We start from the raw sequence: 25,876 nt of genomic DNA, 5'->3' as shown, positions 1-25,876 counted from the left end.
TCTCCAAGGTGCCTGTGAGAGCATTTTTGGGGGCAGAAAACAAGCTTGCGCCTCAGGTACAGTGTTAATGATGACTGAAGTATTTGCCTGCAGGAACTGGAAGGGCATATCCCTCTTAAAAGACAAGGAAACAAAATCATCTGCATTCCAAGCCCTTGCTCCACAGAAGTCCCCATTAGCGTTTCTGACTTTGCAACCAGTCTGAGTTCCCTTTCCAGCAATCCCRTCAATCACGTTCCCGCTCCGCAAATTGGCATGACACGACCCTGCCCATACTGCATAAAACGGCTCTTAGGAGAAACACAGTGGGAGCATCTCGCATTCCTCTCTTCTCAGTTATTTGACTGTTTTCCACCAACCTTTCATTCTGCCAAATGTGATTAAACGGGATGCTTTTCCCGACTCCGGCCCRTTCCCTCGCTGTTCTGGATGTTCCCACTGACGCACACACGATACGCCACTAACCGGAGCCTCGTGGAGCTGCTCGCTCCGAGGGAGGGAATTCTTCCCCACCAGGGATAACAAGTGACACGAGATGAGCTTCTTTTGCCCSTGCGGTCAACGCGCTCCAAATCCCCTTGTGCTCCTGACTTCTAAACCCAGCGATCCTGGCACCATTCCCGCTTTGTTGCACAGGATGCTGTGCAGGTATCTAGARGGAACAGTTTGGAAAAAGGGTTTTGATTTCTTTTTATGGCTTCCTCAAAAGGCTTTAGCAACCCGGCTGCTCCTAAAAATAAAGGGCCTGACTCTAGCATTGGTGCCACGAGCGGGTTATTTGCAGCCTCTCTGCAAAACCCGAGGGGAAGTATAAATTATGAGCAATATTGTGAATATTTATTGACCTACACTGATGGCCTTGATGATCTTTTTCAATCATCCAGCCCCACTGAGCTGAAAGAAGGAGGCAGTTTTACCTGAATTATGGAAGGTTTCTCTTCCTGGGTTTAATCAAGCCAGATACAGCAGAAAACAAATCAGGCCGATAAAAACAGGAGTCAACCCTATGAGGAAAACAGCTGTAACAGCTAAATGGCTTAAAGCAGAGAAAGTAGGAAAACAGCATGTGGGGCTAATGATGGGTGGTTTTCAGGTTTCAGAATACATTAAGGCATTCTCTCTGTTTATTAAATTGCTCTGGCAGCATTTGACAGCAAAGGTTTTGCAGATTATAAGAGCACAACGGACAGAACTAGGATTTTTTTTCCCCTAAAGCCTGGCCTTTGGGTAATCACCGAGAAGTTACACACCATAAAGAAGATTCAGTTTGCACAGGTCCAGAGAAGGTCAGCTTTTTAATTTAAAAAAAAAAATCCTTTTCTTTCTTGAGTAGTTGTTGACTTTCCCTTCTCTGTGGGCTCTGATGGGCATTTTTGGTTCTCCCCTTTTCTCTCTCTCAACCCTGACTACTTTTGTCAGGAAGTGACAGACACAAACCAGAAGCGGCATCAATTTAATGCCGGCATATTTACCGAAGGGCACGTCTCGGCACTGACAGCTGCTCAGTGACCACCTACATGTCAAGCTTTTACTTGGCAAAGAAAAGCCCGACATAATTTCATGCTTTTTCCAAAATTGCCTCAGCCCAAAGTTGGGAGGCGTTCTCCTCGGCACTGCTTTCAAGTGCTTTGTAAGATGACCTAGAATTTCTGGGGCAAAAAGCCTACAAACTGTTGACATCAATAGAGATTGGTGGCCGGGTGTGAGATGCCTCTGCTGAGATCCTGAGGAAGACTCCGGTCTGCATCGGAAGGCTGCCGGTGATGGGTTCTTGTGCTGTCCTCACTGCACCCAGGTTCTCTGGCAGCTAATGGATTTTATTCTCACGATATCACTGTGAGATAAGAAAGTGTTTTCATTTCGTTTTGAAGTGTTATTTTCAATTTCTTTGTGGCACGGAAAAATTAAATGACCTACCAGAGGTCACTTGGGAAATGTTTGGGAAAATGCTAAAGAAATCTGGGTTGTCTAACCTGCAGCCTCCAGCCTTAATCACAAACTTGCTCTTTTTTGGCACTGACTCATTGGATGTAGTCATAATCAAAATATATTATCCACGATTCATCATATCTCTTTTTTAATGAAATGTACTCTCTTTTTTAATGAAATGTACCTATAGCTCATGCCACCTCAGTGACACGTCCATCTGTAGTGACAATCAGAAGCATATATTTCATTTTCCATATTCCTGTTCTGCTTCATTGTGGACCTACCTCTGACCTATAATTTTCATCATGGAAGAAGGAGATATAACACGTTTCTAATGAGCCTGGATTCCCATTTTGTCATTATATAAGAGAACCATCCAAGAAGCTTCTTTGCTAACAGTCTTATCTAAACAGAGAAGACGGTGCTGTCTGGAACTAAAGTGTTCTCATATTCTCTTTAAACTCATTCAATCAAATTTGGAGTTGATCTTCCTCTTTCTGCACGACTTKGATGTCCATCCATAGTGCCTGGGTAGCCTGAATGGTCTGTGCACATCCCAGGTGCCTTTATGAGAGTCCTTGAGGTATGGAAACCTGTTAGGTCCATCAGTACATATAACCTTGGCACCTAACACGTGCTGTATAGCTCCCTGGCTTCTATTTGCTGCTACTACTGCATTCATACTTACCTGCTGAAAACAGCCTGGCCTTTATTTTCTCCTTGGTACAGGCTTGGTGTCTTATTTGCCAGGACTCAGTCAATAACAAAGAACTTGCAATGTTACAACTGTGTCATAAAACCTCTGGAAACTAGAAAATACTGTCACAGTCTTAAATACAGGGGCACAGTCTTTTTGTGTGAACTTGAAAGAATGAGTTTAATTTTAAAGCACTCTTTCAGATAGGAAAAGAATTCTTCGGGCTCCAAAGTTCCTCAAGCAGCTAAATGCAAGTTCTGACATGGTCTTGTGCAAAATTCAACTGAAAAAATGGTGACCTCTGATCCCCGCCCTTTGCACCTCATAATCTAGAGCAAGTACCAGGTAAAAAGAACATACTTCACTATTAACCTTGTATACAGCAGTCTCCAAAACATGTTGTTGCCTGAAGTGGTGGCCAGCCGGGGTCAGAGCACGACAAACACTCGCAGGGCATGTTTGGGTGACTGATTTCTCTTGTTCTTGTGTTTGTCGGAGAGTCCCCTTCCTTGGGCAGAGGTTGCTTCTCTGGAATTGCTAACGTGTCCTGCTGCGATGGGGTTTCAGCTTACCTGCTTTTTGAATACCATGAGAACCTAGGTTCAGGGGGTGATACCTAAGAGATAAAACTCATTCACCCACCAAAAAAATAAAACATGTAGTTGCAGTATATGACATTTAAAAGCATTTCTGCCTCTGTTTGATACCCTTCTTCCTATGCAAAGCGTTGCTGCCATCGGGCATTAAGAATGTGAAAAGCTCATGAAGATGATCCACAAGGCTCAGAAGTCTGTTGTGAGAAAACCCCTTTCAAGTTATTTTGATTTGTCTGCTGTTTTCTTCTGTTCTTGTGTTGTTGGTGGTGGTTTTAATGTTTGCTGGAGCAAAGTCATGACTCACAGTGAAATTAGGTGGATGAGCAATTCTGTTCAGCTCTCAYATCTTCAGCCTGGGAGGCTACAGGGAGGCAGAGCGAGGAGGYTGCGAGGCCACAGGAGCTGCCCTGCACCCAGTGAGTGCTCAGAAAGGTTTCCACTTTCACAGCTTTCCCTGAAAAACGCACAAAAACCGACCAGGGACAAGAGGCACTGAACCATTTTGTCTCGCAGTACTAAGACAGAGCGGCCTTTCTTGCCTTCTTTCATTTTATAACCTTTCTGGGATAAAAAGATTGCATTCACTCCCCTTCGGAGAACTTTTCAATACTCCTCCTGCTTTTGTAGCAAAGCCAAGTTAACTATTGCAGCAGCAGTTGTTCTGCTGTCAAGATCTACCCCATACCCCAAAAGCACTCACTGATCTGGAGCAGCCCAGATGTGCACTGGCACGGGAGATTTGACACCCCCCCGGGGAAAGAGATATTTGCTTGTTCTGAAGGGGTTAAAAGCAAATCCTAGCACATTAAATTACTTAAAGTGCAGTAGCTTAAGAGAGAGAAGGGTGAGGAGGGTAAGTGCAAGATCACACACGCTTTTGGGGTCTCAGGTGCTGAAAGGGAGTGTTAAAGTGTCGGGATTGCCTGGGTGGTAGCAGTGCAGGAGAGAAGCCGGCGCAGTGCGGGTGGCAGCTGGGGTCAGCGCGTGGCCTGGGCACCTTCAGCCCTCTCATTTGGCCGGGTTGCACTGGTTTATTARGATCTGTGAAGCACTTCTTGCAGTGTGGTTTTTGTGGGCAAAAACCTTCTTTGCTTTGGCCAGTGATTCAGAGCAAACATTTGAGTTGTTCCCGGAGTGCTTCCTAAGTAAATATTTTCCTTCTCCCTGTTTATGGGTTGCACAAGCTCATTGGTGCTGGCAGAAACCCTCCTCCATGCAGAGGGAGAAGCAGGAGAAGCTTCTTTMAATTGCATTTAAGTTAGGGAGGTAAGTGCTGTGTGAGCCCAGGATGTCCCTGGCCCGGGGACGTGTTTCACCCTCCGTGAGCAGCGGAGAAAGGGAATACACTGAAGTGCTTTGCACATCCCCACATCCTCCTCTTTGCTAGGCACYGAGTCCTGCTGTACCAGGAACCCACGTGCTCCAACCTGCGTGTCAGGAGTCCAGGATATTCCCACTGACACCTTTTTTAAGGTGAAAACTCGCTTAATTAACACATACCRGTTTCCAGGAGAGCAAACTGTGCATTGCTAGAGGAAGAGCGACCCAAGGTGCTGCCACGCTCCAGAGTGCAGCTGTAGCACAGAGCAGAGAAAATAAAATACACCAGGAGAGAACATGCTTTGCTGGGAAAGGAAACAAATAGAACTCCAGAAAATAAACTGGTTGCCTCAGGGCTTTGCTGTTCAGGCTCGTGTGGCTCTAAGTGGCAGGGTTTGTTTTCAAAGCAGCTTTGAACCTGTCCCTGGTTGCAGATGTGTCCCAATGATCCCTGGTGCCCTGGGATCACTGGGATGGGTGTGATGTCTGCTGCGGTGCCAGGATGCTGCACTGGGTAAGGGATGGAAAGGTTCGGGATATCAGAGGCTCTGCTCCGGGCTGGTGCACGAGCGACACGCGCCCAGCTGTGACCTGGAGCAGCAGGCAAAGGGTGGCTGCTGTGGTGGTCAGAATGGGAAGTTCTTCTGAAAATCTGTTTTTATTTCAATGCAGGTAAGCAGGGAATAATATGGGTTAAGTGTTTTAAAAGCATTCCTTCCAACTTTGCTTGAATGATGGTCTGTTCAAATGAAATATTTCCACTGGAGCACATAAATGGCAGGATGAGGATGCATGTGTCTATTGGTTTGCAATTGGACTCTCCTGACCCTCGTGCAGTATTTATATTACCAGCATCTTCATGGGCAGCCAGGTGACCTGAACTGTCTTCTTCCAACAAAAGTGAACATCGTAACTTCATTGGCCTGTAAAGAAATGATTTAGGAAATGAGGAGGAGGAACTTCCCATGCCTTTCTCATTGGCATTCACCACTACTGCTGAAGTGAGGGGAGATAGCCAAACACATAAATATAAAAAAGAAGATAGAAGCATAGCCATGAGAAGAAAGAGGATTTTTTAACAGCGTTAGATTTTCTATCATCTCCTTTGCYAATAGATTCCCAGTCAATGCATCCTACACCAACATCTCTGTAGCCCTATTTGCTTTAACAGGAATGATGCTAAATTTAGCTAGTCATACATTTCTCAGGAAGTGGTAATTAATTGGACAATATTTGTACAGAGCTTTGAAAATGTAGGACCTAATTTTGCAAACCCTTTGTCCATAATGCAGATTAATTTAATCACGTAATTACCGCGTTTCTGGAYTTTGGCATGCAGTTACCCAGTTCATATGTGAGTTATAATAATTTTCTGTGTAAACCAGGAACAGTTGTATTCCTAAAAATACTGTGTGCGCACATTTGAAAATTGGGATCACAGATAGCACCTCATTACTACAGTTTGATTTAAAAGGTATCTTGCACTTTTAGACCTTCTTTCTGAACGTGATCTACTTTTGCTTATAACCTTTCAGCAGGAATTTGCACAGCTCAGTTGGGTGTTTGGAAGGGTCTCCTAACGTGTTAATCTCTCTCTTGATGGGGGGAGCTTTTTGCAATAACTAATTTTATTTGGGGCAGCTGCTGCTTTCTTTGTGGCTGTGTAACTTGCTGGCTCAGTGTTATTGATCTGTGTTAAGTCTTACGCCATCTTCATAGGAACACACTTTGCTATGTGAACTGAAAGGGCTTTTATTCTTCCTCAAAAATTGTTTGGGCATAACTAGRCCAAAAAGATTTTATACTTAATTTAATTTATTATTTCAAATATTTTCCTCCCTAGGCCCTGCATTAGTTAGTTGCTCCAGCACCTTGCAGCTTTAGCAGTGAAGGACCTACTAATTTCAGCCTAAATTTATTTATGGCCACTTCATACCCATTTGTTCTTGTGTCAACATTGTCCTTTAGTTTAAATTGCTCTTTTGCCTTGCTGTGTTGATGCTGCTGCTGTATTTATAGCAGCAATCATAACTGCTCTGAGCCTTTCTGTGCTGGACTAACCAGTCAAGCCCAACCATCCTCCGTCAGAGCAAACATCTAGTAACTATTTATCGTAGCAATTTCATTTCTCTGCTTTGGTCCATTTTTTGTTTCCCTACTGTAGTTTCTGCCCCTGCTATTTAAAATGTGACTTTTATTAAAGAAAAAAGAAAGGGGAATAAAAAGGAGAATATGAGAATTATTCTGCACGATGAAAACCCCATCAAGAAAAATGTMTCTTATGCTTGAGGGCGTGGGGCTGCTTGGTTTTTTATAAATGGTCATAATGATAGCAATAATAGTAGGATAACAAACTAAGATGCCCCTGGAGATGTTGTGACAAATTGGAGAGACATGTTGAAATTAAAATTGATTGAGTAGTTCAATAAAATCAGCTTAATGCACAAAAGCAAAAAGGTTAGCTGGAGAAAAGCAAAAAAAAAAACCCAGTAATTTCGTATCTGTTGGGGCCAATCTGAGTGAAGATGGAATTAGATAAAAACCAAAACAAAATACATCGAGGTGCAGCTCTTACATGCCCAGGCTTGGCGTTCAGTTGAAATTGGACATGGATGCCAACTGCGTGCCATAATGGCTTGACAAATCCCCATCTCCTCTCTTGAAGGTGTTTCTCTGTTTTATACAACTTTACATTACAGTCAAGGTAATGCAAAGTCTCCATTTCAGTTTGCATTGTGAATAAGCCTTTTGTGGCTGGTATCATTTGTACATAACTGATTTGGGATMTTTTCATTCTTGGCTGTGTTTGCAACAGGCTGCCTTTTATGCTCTTCCTTAAATTTAAGAGAATTGTAAATTCTGGCTTGGTTTGGGGCATTTGATTAACACTGGGCCAAGATACTCAGTGAAATGCCTTTGTTAAATAAACATTACAGCCCCGACGAGATTAATAAGTTGGGGTCTTTGCATGCCCACACATGCACAGGCATGTGTGCCGTTTTTATATATAAAACCTCATATTTGTTTGGTTATTTATTTACGGAGAAAAGTAGTGCAATTAACACAACTTTCAAACGAGGCTTCCTCGTGCTCATGCTGCTCTTGTCCAAGATGATCCATTTCCCACTGCGAAGGAGCCCCATGTAGATGGAGCTYGACCTTCCGCCAGGTCTGCACTCCCTGGAATCACTTATATCGCTCTCCTAAAGCCCTAAATCCTCTAGAGGTAGAGATTGTGTTCATTAATAAAGGTACATCAGCCTTATGATTTGCCTGTGCTTTACAAATAAAGTAATGAGTAGTATCTTTTTGTGTGGTGGAAACGGGATAATGATCGTTTCCTCTCTCATGTTTTACTATRGAAGGTGACAGGAGACATAAGGGAAGTGCATTTCCGTAATATATTCTGAATGCAAGTCGCTGATGGAGTTTTATGTCTGATGCCATGTCATTTAGCAGGTTAAAATCTGTCAATTAAAAGTCCTGGAACCAAGATAAAGCAAAAACTGAGGAATCAGTGTTATTCCAGCAACTCAGCAAGTATTAAACTATTCACCRCACTATGAGAATATTTATATAGGAGAACGAGATCTAATTGACCCAATTCTCACATTTTGAAATGTCAAAGGAGCTACACGTAGCGTCGGGAGAGGAAAGGAGCAGCTTATTCTCTGGTGTCTGAGCAGGATGCCAAAAGCCAGATGCAACACAGCGCACCGGCGGCTCCAGCAAAGCCTTTCCTCCCATTTAACCCACCGGCCATGCTTTAGTAAAGCTTTTCCTACATCACATTTCTGCCTCTACTTCCACATCCTTCAGACTGGCCCTGCCAGGTGCCCTGCTCTTCCTTCTCCGGCCCTTCCTTGCCCTAAATCGGACTGATTTTGCTGGACCCCTCCTTGGTTCTTTGCACATCACGTTGGCTGCTCTTATTTCAGGACAGGAGCTGTGATTTCCCTCCTGCCTTTTAAGTGCCTGGTGTGCTATTAGTGTGAGGCGGGCAGGCATCAACACTAAATTCTGCAGATCCAGATGAAAATTTATGGTCAGGGCCAGTTAGGAGATTTTTCTCAGTGCAGGCAGATATTCATAAGTAAAGAGGCATCCCAGGGAGATTTACACACATGCAAGCTGAGATGTTGCTCTCTCCTATTTTATTCAAATGTATTTTCTGGCTGCATGGACATACAGCATAAGTGTCTTTTATAAGAGCTTTAGTGTCTGCTGGTTTGGCTTTCTTTGTGAGACTTTTTTCTTTGATAGCCAACTTGGTTGGGACATTCAGGAATTTAAAATAGTTCAGCTGAGCTTTTGTCTRTTATATTTGAAATTCTTTTTCATACTGGACTTTCAGCATTGAAACATGGGGAGTGTTACAAGCATCAAAATGCTTTCTGGGCATCAARCTGCGTGAGCAGAGCTAGCTGAAAGACTGCTAGGCAACGTTGCTAGCAATTTGTGAGTGCATTGCTTTTGGTGCTGTTTTCAGTGAAAACAAATTAGTCTTTTTTTACCGATTTGAGGAAGATGGAAACTAATGTAGATTAAAATGCTTAAAAGCTGGCCATAAAGTCTTCTTCAGCCAAAGATTTTTGCCCATAATATTTTTATTTCATGTAAAACCGGTGATACCTGCATTCCATGCAAAAATGCCTTGCAGACTATGATAAACAATTTTATCTGTCTTTGCCATTAACATTTTGAATCTGAGTAACTTCCTAGTCTGCCTTAAGATTGGATAGAGGGAAAAAAAAACAGATTTTTTTACCAAATTCATTTTAGTTTCTCCTTTTTTTTTCTTTTTTCCAGAAAGTCCAGCAGTATATAGTGATCGTTCAAGCCACGGATATGGAAGGCAATCTTAACTATGGTCTCTCGAACACGGCCACTGCGATCATCACGGTGACGGACGTGAATGACAACCCGCCCGAATTCACCACGAGCACCGTAAGTCTCGACACATGAACCGGCCGTGCGCAGACACACGGGGTGTTTGCAGCACAGCAGTGTTTGTATCACCCCTCTCTCTCGGCCGCCTTGTCAGGCAACGGGAACTTGATGGATAACTCTGGAACAAGGGTTTTCAGGGAGAAAAAAAAGGAAAAAAAATGATTCATGAACTAACAAAACTTTTTGGTGACCARTTTCACTGAGGAGCTAAAATAATGTGGCAAACAGACTATGTCTGATTGCACCAAAGAGGATACAGTTGTTTCACAGCAATTGACTGTAGACATATTTGAGTTATTATTACTTACGAGCAAGATCCTGAGCAGTAAGAGATTTGGGGAGTTTAGTAGCCTGGATACAATTTCAAAGAAGCAGTAAATACTCTAAATGRGAACGGTTACTCAGTAAAATTTATATTTCACTGATCACTCTAACAGATGTATTTGTGTGCGCCGGCAGTAAATGTGTAGGCATACTTCACTACATGTGTTTTTAATCAGTTTAAGGTCTTTCTAATATGAGTACAATATTTCTCTCCTCCATTCTCATGTGCTCCAAGTCTTTATCACTGGGGAAGAAGGAGAGAAAACATAAAAGGTTGCAAATGACAAACTCTGGAGCTGATGAAGGTGATTATGAAAAGACAGAAGGTGAAATGATGTGGGTTGTTTCTTTGCAGCCACATAATCCACAGAAGTAGAGCATCCTAAATGTAAATGATACTTCTGTATACCATTAAACAGGAATCTATATGATGATAAATGACAGCTCGTTGGGTATCCACAGTCCTTATTTACATAAAGGTTAACATGGAAAGGGAAATGATGTATTTAAAACTGCTACCAAACCTCTAGAAATGCAGAAAGTCAAACTGCATTATGTTTGCCACTGAATATCCCTTCAGAAATATGTTGTTACTTACGTTACTCCAAATTTTCGTTCCATATTAAAGGTTATACAAGTCCTTATTCCTATAGTGGCAGATTTCCCCTTGGTTATGCCCTTTGCATCAAAGAATATTCAATAAGACTCAAGGAACTGATGAAAAATCCAACTTATACCCCATGGCTCATGGGGCCCTGGGCTCTGTCTTGGGACATGCCAGCTCCTGAGCACTGCCAGCACCTTGGATCTAGATTCTCAGAAAGARGGAAGTCCTGAATTCATCCCAAATCAGATAGAAAAGGGCATTTGTGAATTGGGACCTCAGTACAATTGAGSTGGATTGCTCTTCCAGAGGGCTTACCTTGCATTTTACAGCCACATGTGTGCTCTCTAGCGCTCACGGTGCCTACACTGAGCTTTACATTCTACATTGTCCTTAAATATCTCCCAAAGTACGATCCTAGAAAGACATTAAAATCTGATAGGAGCCATGGTCCATATGGTCCTTTCTCCTGCCAGCTCAGGATATTCCTCTGTCCTGAAAAATTTGTAGTGGTTGGTCCAAGTCTCCAAGCCCTGACACCTTCTACTGCCTGCAGTCCATCTATGTGCTCCAAATTGGGGGGACCTGTTTTCTGCCAGGTAAATGCTTCTTCAGCCTTCACGTGAGTGAAAAAGTMATGACATCTAGTGGCCATGTCATTTAAGCACAGGTTCCTTGGGGTGACCCTGGTTTCCTGGTCCTTGTCCCCAAATGGAGCTGGAAGGGGAGGCTGGAGATACAGCACTGGGATGGGTAGGTTGGGTTGAGCACACGCTCCCCCATGAGCTTCCAGGGGTATGGTATATTTTTAAATCTTTCACATTTTCCCAATGTGAAAATGTGGGATCTGAGGGAAGGTGAGATCCAGCAAATTTGCTTTCAGGTGAATTCTGAATATTTAATGCCTCGGAACGTGGTAGAGCTAGAAGGAATAAAATCCACCAAGACAATTACCTACAGAATCAAGTTAAATGGATCAGAAAATGCTACTCTTCCTCTAAGCAGGGTTGATGTTTTCCATTATTTCTCTTAATTTCAATCACTGAGGAAGATTTTTTGCAAGGGCCAAAGGGCTTTATATAGTAGCACATGGGACTTTGAAACCCAAGGACATTTTCCAGCATTATTTTCTGGTTCTATGGAAACAACTATCTTTGCTATACTCCCAGGTACATCCACAATGCAATTTTACGTGAGTGTGAATGTATAATATAGTTTTTCCTGTGATGGGCRTAGAGAACAGCATCAGACTAATCAGTCTCTTTAAACTAAATCTTCTTGTTGTCCCCAAATAGTCTGATCTGCATTTKAACACCTTTAGAGAATAGCCAAAAAAAATTATTTCCAAGAAACCCAGAGTTCCTTGCAGGGTAAGAAAGCAAAGGTTCTCTTGAAAGACTCAGAGCTGTTGGAGGGATGCGGTGTATTGCTATTTAAAATATTTCTGTATTGAAATGCCCTTGTAAAAACAAAGCCAGCTGAATAAGTGAAATAGTGGTTTTTTGGAAAGTTTCCAGGTRAAAGGAGCAATACCCAAGCACAGGAACATACACACGCTATCGTGTGCCTAAATTACCTGCCATTCAATCAGAGTGAGTTTAGACTTAATAGTTTCTGGATATAAATATAGCTCAGGAGGACACCGCACCATGCTGGTGCCACAGCTCGTGTGTTGAGCAGCAGGAATTAATGGTACTGGGTAAAACTTAACAACTGGACAAGAGAGGAAAAAACAGCCACAGGGAGGGACAATAATGTCCGATGGGCCCCGTAGTCAGCGCCCTGCTCGTCCATCAGGCTGGTGAGACAGTGCATGGAGCAAATGAAAGCTCACAGACAGGGAGATGATGGTGCCAGAATTTCCTGTCAAGGGTTGTGGGTGACCCRTGGAGATGTTTTGGTTAACAGGCGTCCAAAATATCAGATTTTCCTGTGATAAAAATTCARTGCTAGATGAGAAATGAAAAAGGAGCAATAAAAGCACAGGAAGATCCTTAAATGTACCGACTGAAGGTACTCCAATAAAACTCAGAAATGACTGTTTGCTAACATGACAGCAGATCGATAYGTTTTTCATATTCTTTAGTACCTCACTTGAAAGCCCGGGGAAGGATCCTGTACCAATAACAGGCGAAGAAGAAACTCTTCAGAAACAAAGGGTTCTGAAATGATATTAAAAATATCACAGTCTCTAGAGGAAACAGCATTTTCAGCTAAAGTCAGCATTAAGTCTCCGCACAGAGTCCTGCCTGCACGGAGAGGCCACCATCAGGCTGGGCTTTTCTGCATCGAGCTCGCTGGGTGCGGTGGCCTCCTCCAGCCTGCCCAGGCCTGGCTTTCGTGCTGGGAATATGCCCTGTTTGATGGGCAAATAGGCTATTTGGTGGTGCTGGGAAGCATCAGAGAGCCACCAGTGGTGAAATGTCCCTTCCAAGCAGTAAACGAGCCCATCTGCACAAAAAGAGCAAAGTGTGAAACATTGTTAGCATCACAGACTGTTCTTTTGGGCAATTTGGATGATTGAGTGTAGGGCTGTGGCCCAGGGARCATTCTCCTGGCTAGTTAAGGGTCTGAGCAACTCTCATCACTGGATATAAAACCATGAAGTTTTGACTGAACTATTTCACAAAAGTCTTGTAGGGAGTTTTAGTAGAAAACTGGCCCAGAGACTGTTACAAGATACTGGAATCAGCAAATCAACGTGCCCCCTGTTATCCATAGCCCCAGTTACTCCTACCAGGGTCATGTCCTCCCCCATTTCTTCATCATGTGAAAATTCCTCTACCCCCCAAATACTTATCTGCTGTGCACAGACAAGTTGAAAGGTTTTTTTTCCATATTAATATAGATCTGTAGCTGAGCTGCTATCCAGATGCTCACCTCAGATAGRGAGGCACACACCAAAATTAATATCAGTGTTTCCAAGATTAAAAGTCAGCCGAGAYAGGGCAGTGTGGCTGGTCTCAGGTGGGGCTCTTGGCCAAGTGGAGGCTCCTCTTTGCTCTCTGAAGAGCTGCCTTTAATTCCAGGGCAATCTTTGGCTCCTCTCAAGCAGGATGCCCTTTCCAGCCTGACCCATGATACTGTTAATAGCCATCCAAGGGTTTCCACTTTATCTAAGGAAATGCATAATCAGAGGGGAGGAGAAGTAGAAGAAATCCATGCCTACACTTGACTCATATAAAGTCTATTTTTATCGTATTCAATCAGGAACAATCAGGCACAGAGAGGAGACGCAGATGAATTTGCATGATCAGACTTCTGTGTCTTAAATGTTAATTAAAAGTTATTTTAAATTTGCCTACTGTGCAGAACTTGTTTTTATAGTAGCCCATGCAAGGGAAATATTATTTCGCAGGACTGAAGTGCCCATGATTAGTTGAGCTTGTGGGTTCTTGGGAAAACCTGCCTAGCAATCAACCTTTCCTTTAAAAAAATGAAAGAAAAGGGGGGAAAAAAAGAAAAAGAAAAAGAAAACTGGGCTATTCAAGTTCTTTAAGCTTCTGAGCCTTAGGAGGTCTTATTTAAAGCTACTTTAAAATTTGCCCTTTGGCACCGCTTTGAGAATCTCTTCTTCCGAGGCTGAATCCAGTGGAACACATTTTAAAGAGCCAGCTCGAGGAGCGCCTGGCAGATGGCTGCAAAGTCGGAGCAAATCCGCTGCCGCAGAATAACCTCGGCGAAGGTAGATGCCCTTCTTCTGGAAGACCTTCAGGAATGGCAGTTCCCATTCAAATTCCTTCCTTTTGCCCAGATTTGTATATAGTAATCCAGATGGGATTGATGTTGTCTTGAACAAGAAAACTGCTATTTTGAGGGTTCATTTTTGCCTTTTTCCCAGCCACCGACTGCAGTCCCCGTGGTTTACTTGCTCTGCAGACTTTCCAAAATGCTGTGCAAGGATATGCCAAACTTTTGTTCCTTACTCTGGGTTTGTTCTCAGTGTTTGAGGACAAGAGKCAGCTGTGCATCAGGCAGGGAGAGCACACAGCTTCCCAGCGCTGCAGAAATTACTTCAGCTGTGAAAATATGGTGACTTTTTTTGCAAGTAGCAAGGATTTGGGTGAATGCTTCACTCGGCCTCTAACTGCCTGAGTCGAATCCTGCTGAGCTGCGTTTCTAGGAGTGAGCTCAGAAGAGCAAATGTCAGGGAAAACCAGCAGCTTTTCGGTCAGACTGGCGAATAGTGACTTTGAGATGGTTACGATGCAAAAATGAAAATAGGCCCCATTTTGGGAGTCGGTCTGGAATGGTCGTAGGAAACCAAAGCCGGAAACCAAGCGATCTCGCTCGTGGTTTGGGGTTTCCTAAGCACATTTACAGCCAGATGTATCAAGAAGMATTCACTACATGTGAGTATTATGGGAAATCCCTTTTACCTGCATGTGAATGTTTTACAAATTAATTTTAGATAGTGARGGGAGAAGCCACCAGGAATAGGACTTTAATAGACTCTTTCAGACAGAAGAATTCCCATGGAGAAGGATAACTATYGAGGACTGCCCCTGAAAGAGCTCTTTAAGATGGCTAAGAAAAATCATTGGAAGTGGATAGCTTGCTGCCTTTTGGATTCTGGGCACATGTCCAGAGCTGGAAAAGCAGGGGCTTCAACTTTGGACACTTACATAGTCGTGAAATAGTCCCTTTGCCCATTCACAGCACTTTCCCTGTCATTATACTCAACGGTTCAAAATGCCTGTAATTACATTTCAGTATTGATTAGCCTGGGCTCCATAGTGTTTTAAAATCATTGAAATGCCCAGGCCGTAATTCTTAGAGGCCGTTGTCACAAGAGCTGGAAATGAAGGTGCCAGCGTGGGGCAGAGCTGGCAAGGGGAAAGCCCTCGCACCAGTGGGAGGACAGTTACAGGACTATGTTATTCTACCACCAAAGACACACCCAGGAGTCCTGTACGGTCCTGCGGACAGGATTTAGCATTTGAAATCAGCTGTGCCTTCATGGAAGGTCCCAGGTGAGTGTGCTGCCTTGCTCATTTTCAAGTCAAAATGAAGCTGAACCAAGCTGCACAGTGAAACTTGGGCAGTTATAGAGCTGTCAGCTTCTAACCTGGATAAATTATTATATTCAAGTGACTCCAGTACGCCTGATAGTGCTTGAGTAAGTGAGCATCCACCTAATTCTGTGTGCGTTCCAATTAAATGTATAGTCGGGGAAGTCCAGAGACTACAAATCAGTTTGGTTTGCCTAAGTAAGGATTCATTGTTTATAAATTGAAATGGGCTTTCCGCCTTTCATTATATTGCAGGTCCTGATGAAAACCTCTGTCATAAGCAGTGAATTAGAATAAGGATGTTAGGTCAAGAAGTAGCAGTAATAAGTAGAGCAAGCACAAGTGCAGAAACCGTTTTCTTGTCTGCTTGTCTCARCCTTGCTGAGGACCCTCCACGCTAATGCCAGGTGGCTTTGCTGCCACAGGCGAGCAGATTAGCCTTCGTTTGCATGTTATTTACATCTTGATGGRAATTATTTACTTCTTGATCTGTCTCTGGAAACAGACTGGCCTGTATGAGAGAGGGAAGGTGCAGTTGGATCTGGATCTCTACTTAAACAAACACTGARTCCATCCAGCAAAGCCACAGAGCTGTGAAACCTCCACGGGTTGGAGCCTCATGAAGCCCTTTCAAGGCCATCTTATGGAAAGCAGGGTGATTGCTAGCTTCTTGTAGATATGTCACTTTAGTATTTGATTTTATCAGCRCTTTCATCTAAATAGAAGTCATTTCCCAGCTTATGATAAGAAAATAATTCTTCATGTCTTAATGAAGAGCCTCTCTTCTGTCATTCCTATTCACTCTTTACACCCGTGGAAAGGATGAAATACATCCAAGGCTGTTTGACGGGCTGCTCAGGGCTGCAGGCTGGATAGGTCGATACAAAGATATACATATATTCAAAGTTAGATATCTAGATAGATGCGACGCAGAGGTAGACATTGATATAATGCAAACAGCCATCAAAAAATACACAAATCACTGCTCCTAAATAAGCTGTAGTTATCTGAATTACTCCATTGCTTTTGTGTCTGWGTATATATTTATTAAAACTACAAGGGGTCTGCTTGATAAAAGTCTCTTGCTAATAGCCCCCATTAATCAAATCCTAAATTTACAGTAGCTTCTCCTTTGTTTATTTCCTTTCAGTACATTCATTTTCAAATTATCACCAAATTAATCATCTACCGTGTTTTAAACCAACTGCCATTCAATGAAGCAGCTCTGGTTCCTATCCATTACACTGAGCATTAGTTATCAAGGCGTAGTTCAAGGCTCTGTTTAGCCTGATTCTGTCCTGTATCTAATTGGAATCAGCTAGATCATTCTTTGTAAATGGGTCAGTCACACAGAAAAAAAAACATCAAATGTAATCTTGAGATTGCAAAAGAAAGAAGAAAGAATGTAATTTTATTTCTCTTCATTGATACCTGCCGGATGGTTAAAGGAAGGATTAAAATGAGGTCATTAAACTTTCCTTGGAGACAAACCCCAGACCTCAGTGGTAATATGATTAATCAAATATAAAAGTGAAGCTACCCTGAATGAATAACTCATTTTTATAAAATATCTAATTACTGAAATGTCGTCTGCTGCAGAAAAAGAAGGGGGGAAATTAATTGCAATAACAATTCAAGAAGATAAAGTTTTTCTGAATTAGGTCTACACAAGAAGCTAAATTGAGTTGATTAAGTAATTTTGGTCTCAGGAACACCCTTGATGGAAGTTAGTAGTAATGAATTTTTCAGACTTCGGAGTTTAAAATTGCCCAAGACCAATGCATTTAAAATATGGGGGGACGATAGTTTCATTACAGATTTCAATTTTATGTCACACACAAAAGAAAGAGAACATTGGGGGGAAAAAAATGCCCTATCGGTCTCTCGCCAATCAGACACATGGAAGGAATGGTTTAAAACCAAACTCATGCAATTTTGTGTTTGCTCATGGAGAGCCCAGTCCCTGCCCATTATTGCAGGGCAGGCAGCCAGGAGGTTGAGCCCGGGGACCTTCCTGCATCTCCCAATTCCAGATTGCTGGAATCCGCAGTGTCGGCCCAGCCGCCCGGTCCCGACCACGTGCCCACCTGAAGGACAGCCCRGAGCGCTCCCGCATGGAGCTGGCTCCGTGATGGGATGAGTGTCCCGTCCGGCTCCGATGCCAGAAGCTCCATAACGTGTCTTGGCGTCAGGTCTCGGCGCCTGCCGTGCTAAGCTGGGTCRTGTAGTCAGGTCAATGTTGTCAGAATTGGGGTAGTGCTGGCGAGAACACACTCGGGTGCTCAGGATAATGCCACGCACCGCTCTGCTGTCACCCTGCCGTAACCCATTTGTCGTGAGTCATTGCCTTTGCAACATCTGGCAGCCTTATATCTCCTAGCGTGATGTCTCATTTAACAGTGACTTCTCTCCTCCTCTTTCTTCTCAGTTTAGTATATATGGGATCTGGAGAGAGAAGCTGCAAGTGGCAGCGTGGAGGAAATGGAAATGGCCGGTGCAGCAAACGTGCTGCAAAGCTTGAGCTGCACGTGTGCAACAAGACGTGACACATCCAGATGTTGCTGATGCAATGTCCATAGCTAAATATAATGTCCACAGTAAAATGCCCACCCTTGCTGTGCTGTGGTGTGCTGCAGTGGGGATAAAGTGGTCCCCATCCACCTGATAGTGTGTCTGTATGGGAGACACCACTCCTGTAAAACGTGGTGCATTTGCTTACTTTCAAGAAGAACATGATCTATTAATGCTCACGTATCTACCTGGCCCAGCATTTCTTCTGTAACACCCAGCTGGAGCATTTCTCTCAAATCGGGGGAGTTTATGAAGATTAGATACCTCGCTCTGCGTTTGCATCCATGCTTAGGATCCTAGTGCTCCATGAGGACACCCCAGAGCCTGTGCCCTTCCCACGGGATCCAGCACTCACAATGAAGAACCCCAAGACCCCACTGCCTCCAACCCACTGCTCTGCCATGTGCTCAGGACAAGCACCTCCTTGTGCTGGATTATTTCATTATCTTAAAAGTCCACAGGCTCTCGAGCATTGATGGGAGGCAGAGAAATTCAGATGCAGGCGGTAACTCCCTTATTGCCAGGCGTGGAGATAAAGCTTTGCCTGAAATTTGCTGCCTAGCTTGGGAGGGCAAGGTTTTAATTCCTTGCCATGCTCCTGCCTTAAAAACAGTTGCTTCCAAAGGATGGCTTTTTAAGGGGATATGGATCTGAACTGTCATTAAGCACATTTCAGTTAGGAAATCTGCGGTGACATACTATAAAAAAAGAAGAAAAAGAGAGGGACTTAGCAGAGGATTTAGTAGTGCTGTGAATTTTCTCTTATCAAATATGACTAACTGTCCAGGATGCCTTAACGCCTCTGGTTGTAGAAGAAAGGGTCAGGATGCTGCATGCAGCCAGAACTAGAAATGCAGAGATTTCATGTAGTTTTAAAGGCTCTGCATCATTTTTTTTCAARCATGATGGAATTTTTCAAACCCTTCGGCTTAGAGCAATAGTGTTTTAATAGCCAAAAAGCAGTGGAGAAGCAATAATGTTCCCCCTGCATGGCGTGGTGTGGCCCAGGGTACCTCTTTCACATCTCAGTGCTGGGATATTCAGTCGCAGAACCCTTCAAACGCTCCCTTTCCCAAATATCCGTCTTCAGATCCCAGAGGCACTCGAGCAGCTTTTATATGCCTTAAAATCGGGAAAAATTAAATTAAAAACTCATTATGTGAAGTGGGCAGTTAATAAGAAAAATCCTAAAGCAGATTTATCAGCTTAAGGCCGTTTCTCTGTGAAACTTTATTACATTTCAGCCTCTTCGGTACATGTTTCACCATGAAACCACAGGGGAAGCTTTTGCCAGCAACGGACTCGTGCTCTGTCACACACTTTTTGTTGTTCTTACTGGTTCCTATGAAAAACATTCCGCTGGGGCCCGTGCAAGCCCATCCTCCCAGCACCGCATCGATGCATCAATGTACATATAGAGAGAAATACAACTTTCTTCAAGAATTAAGCTTTAGTAAGTATTAAAGAATAAGGCTTTGCAGGCAGTTCCAGACAGTTTCAAACCTATGCCTTTCTTTAAGAGATAACATTGCTAATTACAGCCGACGATCAAATCGGCAGCAGAAATGTATCGGCTGCCTCCTCCTGCTGTTTGTTCTGGAGGCAAGAAACAAAGGTAGGTTAGACAAGAGAGCAAATGAAATGTTCAAAGGATTCTTGTTGAAAACCTGAAAATAAAAGGCTGCGCTATCAGATCGGAATTTTAACATACACTGTTTGCATTGGCTCCTGCGATAAAATCTTTTATTGTGGAGTATAACCGTTGTTAAAGGTCACTGTTGCAAAGGCTACACCATTTAGACGAGATGAGATCCCATTTTGGATAAATTCACAATTTTTCTTCCTAACAAGGAGATAGGATCAGGATTTGAATGTACAAGAGTGCCAGGTTACAGATTAAAGGCTTTTGTGTTCTAGAAACCACACTATGCCAGATTTCATGAGTTTCAGTGAGACGTGCAAGTCCCCAAAGTCAAGTAGGTTGATTAAAGTGGTTCTTTATAGGCTTTGAAATACAGATAAAGTACATCATTCCTGCACGGGGTTAATGTAGATTTTTTTTTCCTTGGCAAGACTATATTCCTTTCCAAGGACATAATTTTAATCTCTTCTTAAACCTTTCATATGAATGTCGTAAAAAGCTTCTTTGTGTTGTAATGCATTTTTATAAAATACCTAAGTTTCTATGCAAACTTCAAACCTCATTTCAGGAGATATATTTATCTGGAAATGGTTATCTTGCAGCAAAGTAGTACTTCATGTCATCASTTCTGTGGCATCTTTTCATCCCGTCACAAGAATGTAACATCTGATAGTGAAAAAAAATCAGCGCTCATTGTCAGACTTGCAAACTCCTTTTTTTTTAATATCCTTTTACCTTTACGTCTCTTGCCTCTGAATCCTGGCAAGTTCTCTGAGAGTCTTTGGACCAAGGTTAAGGCTAGATCTGCACATTTCTTTCTTGAACCTCTGAAGCAAGAGAGTTTTCTGTTACTGGTTCTGGAAGAAAAAATATTCTTCTCTGCTAAGAAAGAATATTCTTTTTCTCTGATGTTGCATTGCCTTCTTATTCCAAGAGTAAATCTTGCATCTTAATCCAAGCTAGCTATTACTTGAGATTTTGAGAAATACTAACTGTAAAGAAAAAAAGAGCAAAGCCCGAATGGTTGTCATCAGCTGCAGGAACAAAGCGGATGCTGCCTGCACCCAGTCGTAAAATGAGCTTTGGAAAAGGAGAAGTTCCAGGTTTTTGCTGGTTTTCCACCGCCTCCTGGCAAGGAGCAAAATCATCAGCAAAGGGCCTTGCTTGGAGATACTAGCTGGAAAAAAAGGCAAGCAAGGCTTTGGTGAGCTGCATACGGAGGGAGTGTGGCCACCGGTGCTGGGAAGATGATCATCGTTCGAGCGCACAGGAGAGTGAGTAGTTMTTTAATAAAACACAATAAAGAAATTAGTATTTCTAAATCTGATTTGCACACAAAACAGGATCGACTTTGTGTATTTGAAGAAATTTTTTTGCAACGTGGAGATTTGAGCAAGCTGGTGATTGATGTTTGTTGCACAGCGGTGCAGGTGGAGGGAGATGCAGTGTTTTACTGACAGCCAAAGCTGACCCCGACCACTTGGATTGGGTAGGATAACTTACAGACTGAGTACAGTCATCCATACAGCAAATGATATTGGAAATTAAAGGTCAGAGAATTGATGGTAAGGCTTAAGAAAACAACAATTAGGCTGCTAGGAAGAAAAGCTAAATTACCGGTAGTAGGAGTAGGAAAAAAAATAGAGAATTATTGATCTAAATATCAAGTTGGCAGATACACAAAGTACAATCTAGAGGTTTTTTACACCTCTGGGCTTATTCAGCTTCCACAATAAAAAATGCAGGCCTATAAAGATGGAATAAGAAGCAATCAATTAGGATGGCATTTGGTTGTTCTGCGCTGCAGCTGCGCAGGCACATCACAATTAATGATTTATTAGGAGATTTTTGCCTTTTTTTTCCCCCATTTACACAGATTGCTGCAACCAGACTGCAGTTGTTTATTAATTTGCTCTCTAGTCAAGCATCTTTGTTAAATATTGGGTGGAAAAGGTAAACATTTGGCTCGCATGCCAGCACTTCATTGCGAGTATGCCCTTAAGCGTGGAAAAGCTGTGATTTGCTGCGAATTCGGGGTGAGTGGCTGCTCACACTGTTGACAAGGGCAAATGCAGCGCGACGTGCAGCACTGGGTGCCCTGCGTGCACTTGTTTGCCCTCCAGTTTCTCCCTACCTAGAGAGAACACACGGTGCTTTGCAGCAGCCCTAGTTGCTCTGGGTGCAGTAAGTGAATGGAGATGCCCTAGGAAATCCGTACTGGTCAGAGCGCTCTATTTTTCTAGGTAATCCAGCCTCCATAAACTGCTTCTGCCGGTAACAAATTCTGCATCATCATTGTTAGGAAGTCTTAGAGATAATGCCAAGACCCTTCTTGCAGACAGGCATGCGGAAAAGGCTTTCCTTTCACAGCTGGTTATGAAAAATGGCTAAAAAAAAGCATGAAAGCAGGGAAAAAAAAAAGGAACTCCCTTTAGAAATAAGCCTGAGTAATTATCTTTGTGTTCATCTATCTCAATTCAGCACCTCCTTAGGAGTGGCTGCACGAGCTAATTGGTTTTACTCTGCAGCTGCCTGGGCCGAGCTCTGGATTTATGGCACTCCGGAAAGTCACCGTATGGATTCATCATTTGTCCCCTGCATCAATCCCTTTTGCTTTCTGAGTGATATTTGTGCACATGTTTATATGCTCTCAGGGACCGAGTGAGACTCTGAATTAAATGATTTTAGTGTAATGCAATGCAGCTTGAAAATCCAAATGAATTATTATTACCTTTTCAGCAAGATGTAACTTCACACAGGCCCGGTCTAGAGGAATGAGAGGAGTGCTCTCTCCCAAATGCCTTTATGGGAAGGGGAAGCATAAGGACATTTGGGAATTTAAAAATCTAGGAAGATGGCAGGTTCAAAACCAGTGCAAGTCTCCAGAAGGAAACAGAGTTTGCAACAATCAACCCGTAAACTATTTGTGAATGGTCTTAAAAAAGCACTCTGGAAATTGCAGACTTCAAATGCAACAATTGAAAGTGAAATTAAATAAATTACAGAGGAATACAAGTAAATGCTACAAGTGTGGGTCAAGCGCTGCCTTATCAATCTTCTGTTTATTCCAGCAGCTCCTCCGCTACCATTGTTTTACCTTGTTTGAATAGATAATGCTCCTTTTTAYTTGAAAATCAATTGTAATCTTATGAAAGAAAACTTACAGCATGGGGAATGCTGTAAAGCAGCAGGGTAAAAGATGGCAATTGTTCATTATCCCAAATTGCTGCGGAGTAGGGAGGGAAGGACATTAAAGACTGTACTTAGCTTCGAGCTGCCATCCTTCCGTTAGTAGATGGAGTTTAATGTCAGTACTTAATTTTATTTAAGGTAAAAACAACTGTGGACAATACGTGTTACAGCATTTATTTAATATTAATGGTGTTGGAGGAGTGTTAGAAGGAAAGCGGGGCCAGGGTTTGGATTCCTGGTAGCTGCTGATCCGGCGCTGATAAAAAGCTATTCTCTTCTTCATGCTTTATCTCTCAAGATGTGCCCCTTAACAAGCATGTCTTTGTGCAGGTCTTTTGACTTCTGTGCAGCTCTTCCCTTTCCATCAGATAAATATTTGGCTGTACATGCAGAGCAGACAGTCCACCGACTGTACATGCATCCACCGACAGTCCTCGGTGCCGTGCAGGGCCACTCGTTTCCTATTTGTGCCCGGTAGGCAGCACCCCGAGGAGCTCCTGGCCTGCTCGGGCTGTGCACAGCTCTGGAATTTGTCTTCTACTGGAAAAGCTTCCAACAGCTGCTGTGAACCTCCCTCGACCTCATCTTCGCGGCATCGGGTAGGATTTTCCATGTAACCCGAACTCCTCGGCAGCACCTGGGTTATGAGCTACCCAAGGATTTCAGCAGCTTGTAGGACTAGGGTTCTTAAAAGTCTTAAATACAGCTGGTGAGAATTAGCTGAACGAGCTAATTCTGTTGGGTTCTGCAAGAGATCAGTCTCAGATARTAGACAAAACTGTAGTTACACTCGACATTCGAGATGATAGCTGCATAAAACGCTTAACTCCTTTGAAATTACAGTAAATATGATAGTTGTTAGCAATGCAGTCATCTCCTGAAAGAAACTGGGAGCCCATCAGGTTGTTATTGCTGACATGACGTACAAAATTAATCTAATCTAATGGGCGGTAACTCGTGTGGATTTAGCGAGAGACGATCCCGCTTAACTAATCTCCCCGAGTTCTTTGGAGCGGGTTTCAGACAAGATTGATAATAGGAGGGTGCACATGACATAATCTAATGGATTTTTCAAAAGGCCTCTGACAAATTCCCATACGATATTTCCCCTGCTTAAGCTGCATGCGGCCGACATCCCAAATTGAGTGAGAGAATGGGTAAAGAACCAGTGAAATCAGGGGAATTAAAGAGAGAAGAGCTGTAGCATAGACTGCAACTGGAATTATCTAGCAGCTTCCCACTGCGCTTCCACGCTACTCAGCATGGCTGGAAAGAGATGCCATCTGCATGCGCTAATGAAAACTTGTTTAGGACAGGTGCATAACAGAAAGGAGGGCAGAATGCCATTAAAGTTATCACTAAAGGGCAAATTTAAATTTACGTTAGCATAAGGCAGATAAATATTTTTGCTGCCGGCAGTGAAATAATATATACTGGCTGTAGGCACGCAGAGCTGGAAGACTCGAGTGAGTGGATGTTGGTTAGTACTGGAGAGGGACTTTTGAGCTAACAGAGGAATGATTTATTAGCATTTACACAACCTGGCATTTGTGCATCCCAAAAGCCAGGTTTTGCGACGTGCTCTGTGCCTGCAGTTGGGGCCAGGATTTCAGTTGCAGACWCGGAGCCAGCCCCTAGTTTCTCCAGTGTTTAATTTGCCATATGTCAATCAGGGTGTTGATTTGCAAGTGCCGATAATAGGTGATGTTGGGAGATGAGCGCTATTGAAAATTTGGGAATGTGTCTTACTGGCAGCTTTGGAGTCCCTAATGCTGGAAGTATTCAGCAGCCAGGTTCCCTGATCAGTCGTATGATAAATCAAGGGCTCGAAAGCAAAAAAGAATGCAGATAATGCATCAGAATATGCTTAAACTGGACATGCTCCATGAAAATCAATGCTAAATGATAGAATTAAGCACCAGGAAAGGCTATGGCAAAATCACAAGAAACACTTTACATAATGAGGCAAAATCAAATCAAAAGAAAGAAAATGGAATAAAATCACTGAGGAAGCAATAAAATGCCATCACTGAAATCTGAACGAGACAAAATATCCTATGTCAAAGGGACAGAACCATCAGAAAGATGCATGTTTTAGTCTGCCATTTTCACCTGCCCTCGATAAGTAATTCTTAAGAGAGAATGAGAAGCGTTTTTTGGTTTGTTTGCTCTGTGCAAATGTGGCTGGGTGGTAGCTGGGTAGTTCTTGCTTGGGCTGAGGGGTGAAACTAGATGTCAAAAGGGATGAAAAGATATTGCAAGCAAAAACCAGAAGTGAGCAAGGGACATATGTCACCCTTGCAGCCCCAAGGTCCTGTCTGCTGGACAGGTTTCCACATGGCCATGCTGCTCGTGGCGCTGTGGATGTGGCCGTGATCACCACACGTGCTCCTGTCTCTCCTTTGCAGTATTCGGGGGAAGTTCCTGAGAACAGAGTGGAAGTTGTGGTCGCAAATCTGACGGTGATGGACCGGGACCAGCCGCACTCGCCCAACTGGAACGCCATCTACCGCATCATCAGCGGGGACCCCTCTGGCCACTTCACCGTTCGGACGGACCCCGTCACCAATGAAGGCATGGTGACTGTCGTGAAGGTAAGGGGGAAGCCACAGCAGAGCCACRTATGTCACCATTCTTGCTGGCTTGATCCCCAGGGATACTCAGAAGTCTCCAATTATTTTGTGTCTTCCCTACCTGGGAGGGCAAGCTTGAACTCTGAAGGAGTTTGCAGCAGGGATCAAGTTCTCCTTCAAGTCCCAAGCAGCATGACTTTATCTTCATTTGAGAGTTCGTTTCCCATTCAGTTCCCCAAGACCAGCAAGCAGGCAGTGCATGCTGCTGCAGTAATTGCATGCAGTCAGAACATAGCCGAATTCATTCAGCATTCAGAGAATCCCTTCCCGGATAAGATCCCTATGGATGTTCCCACGGACTACCAAGAAAGTGAAGGAATCATGAATAGGCTGCTGCGAGCGGTAGGAGCTTGTGCTGCACGCACTGCGCACGGCACCTGAAAAGAATAATACGTGCTGGGAAGAA

The 25,876-nt window shown here is 43.3% G+C and overlaps 1 protein-coding gene across 1 annotated transcript in view; it reads left to right on the top strand.

The window, feature by feature from the left end:
• The window catches only part of CDH4 (cadherin 4), a 90,231-nt gene that overhangs the window by 45,207 nt on the left and 19,148 nt on the right, over positions 1-25,876 (top strand). The window contains exons 5-6 of the mRNA XM_026042099.1: positions 9,352-9,489; positions 25,246-25,431. Coding sequence (XP_025897884.1) covers positions 9,352-9,489; positions 25,246-25,431 — 324 coding nt within the window. The remainder of the gene's footprint in view (positions 1-9,351; positions 9,490-25,245; positions 25,432-25,876) is intronic.

Source organism: Nothoprocta perdicaria, unplaced genomic scaffold (genome assembly GCF_003342845.1).
Source record: "Nothoprocta perdicaria isolate Ctin4 unplaced genomic scaffold, notPer1 scaffold_3, whole genome shotgun sequence".
In the NCBI taxonomy this organism is placed as follows: Eukaryota; Metazoa; Chordata; class Aves; order Tinamiformes; family Tinamidae; genus Nothoprocta; species Nothoprocta perdicaria.
This window is presented reverse-complemented; position numbering and strand designations above follow the sequence as displayed.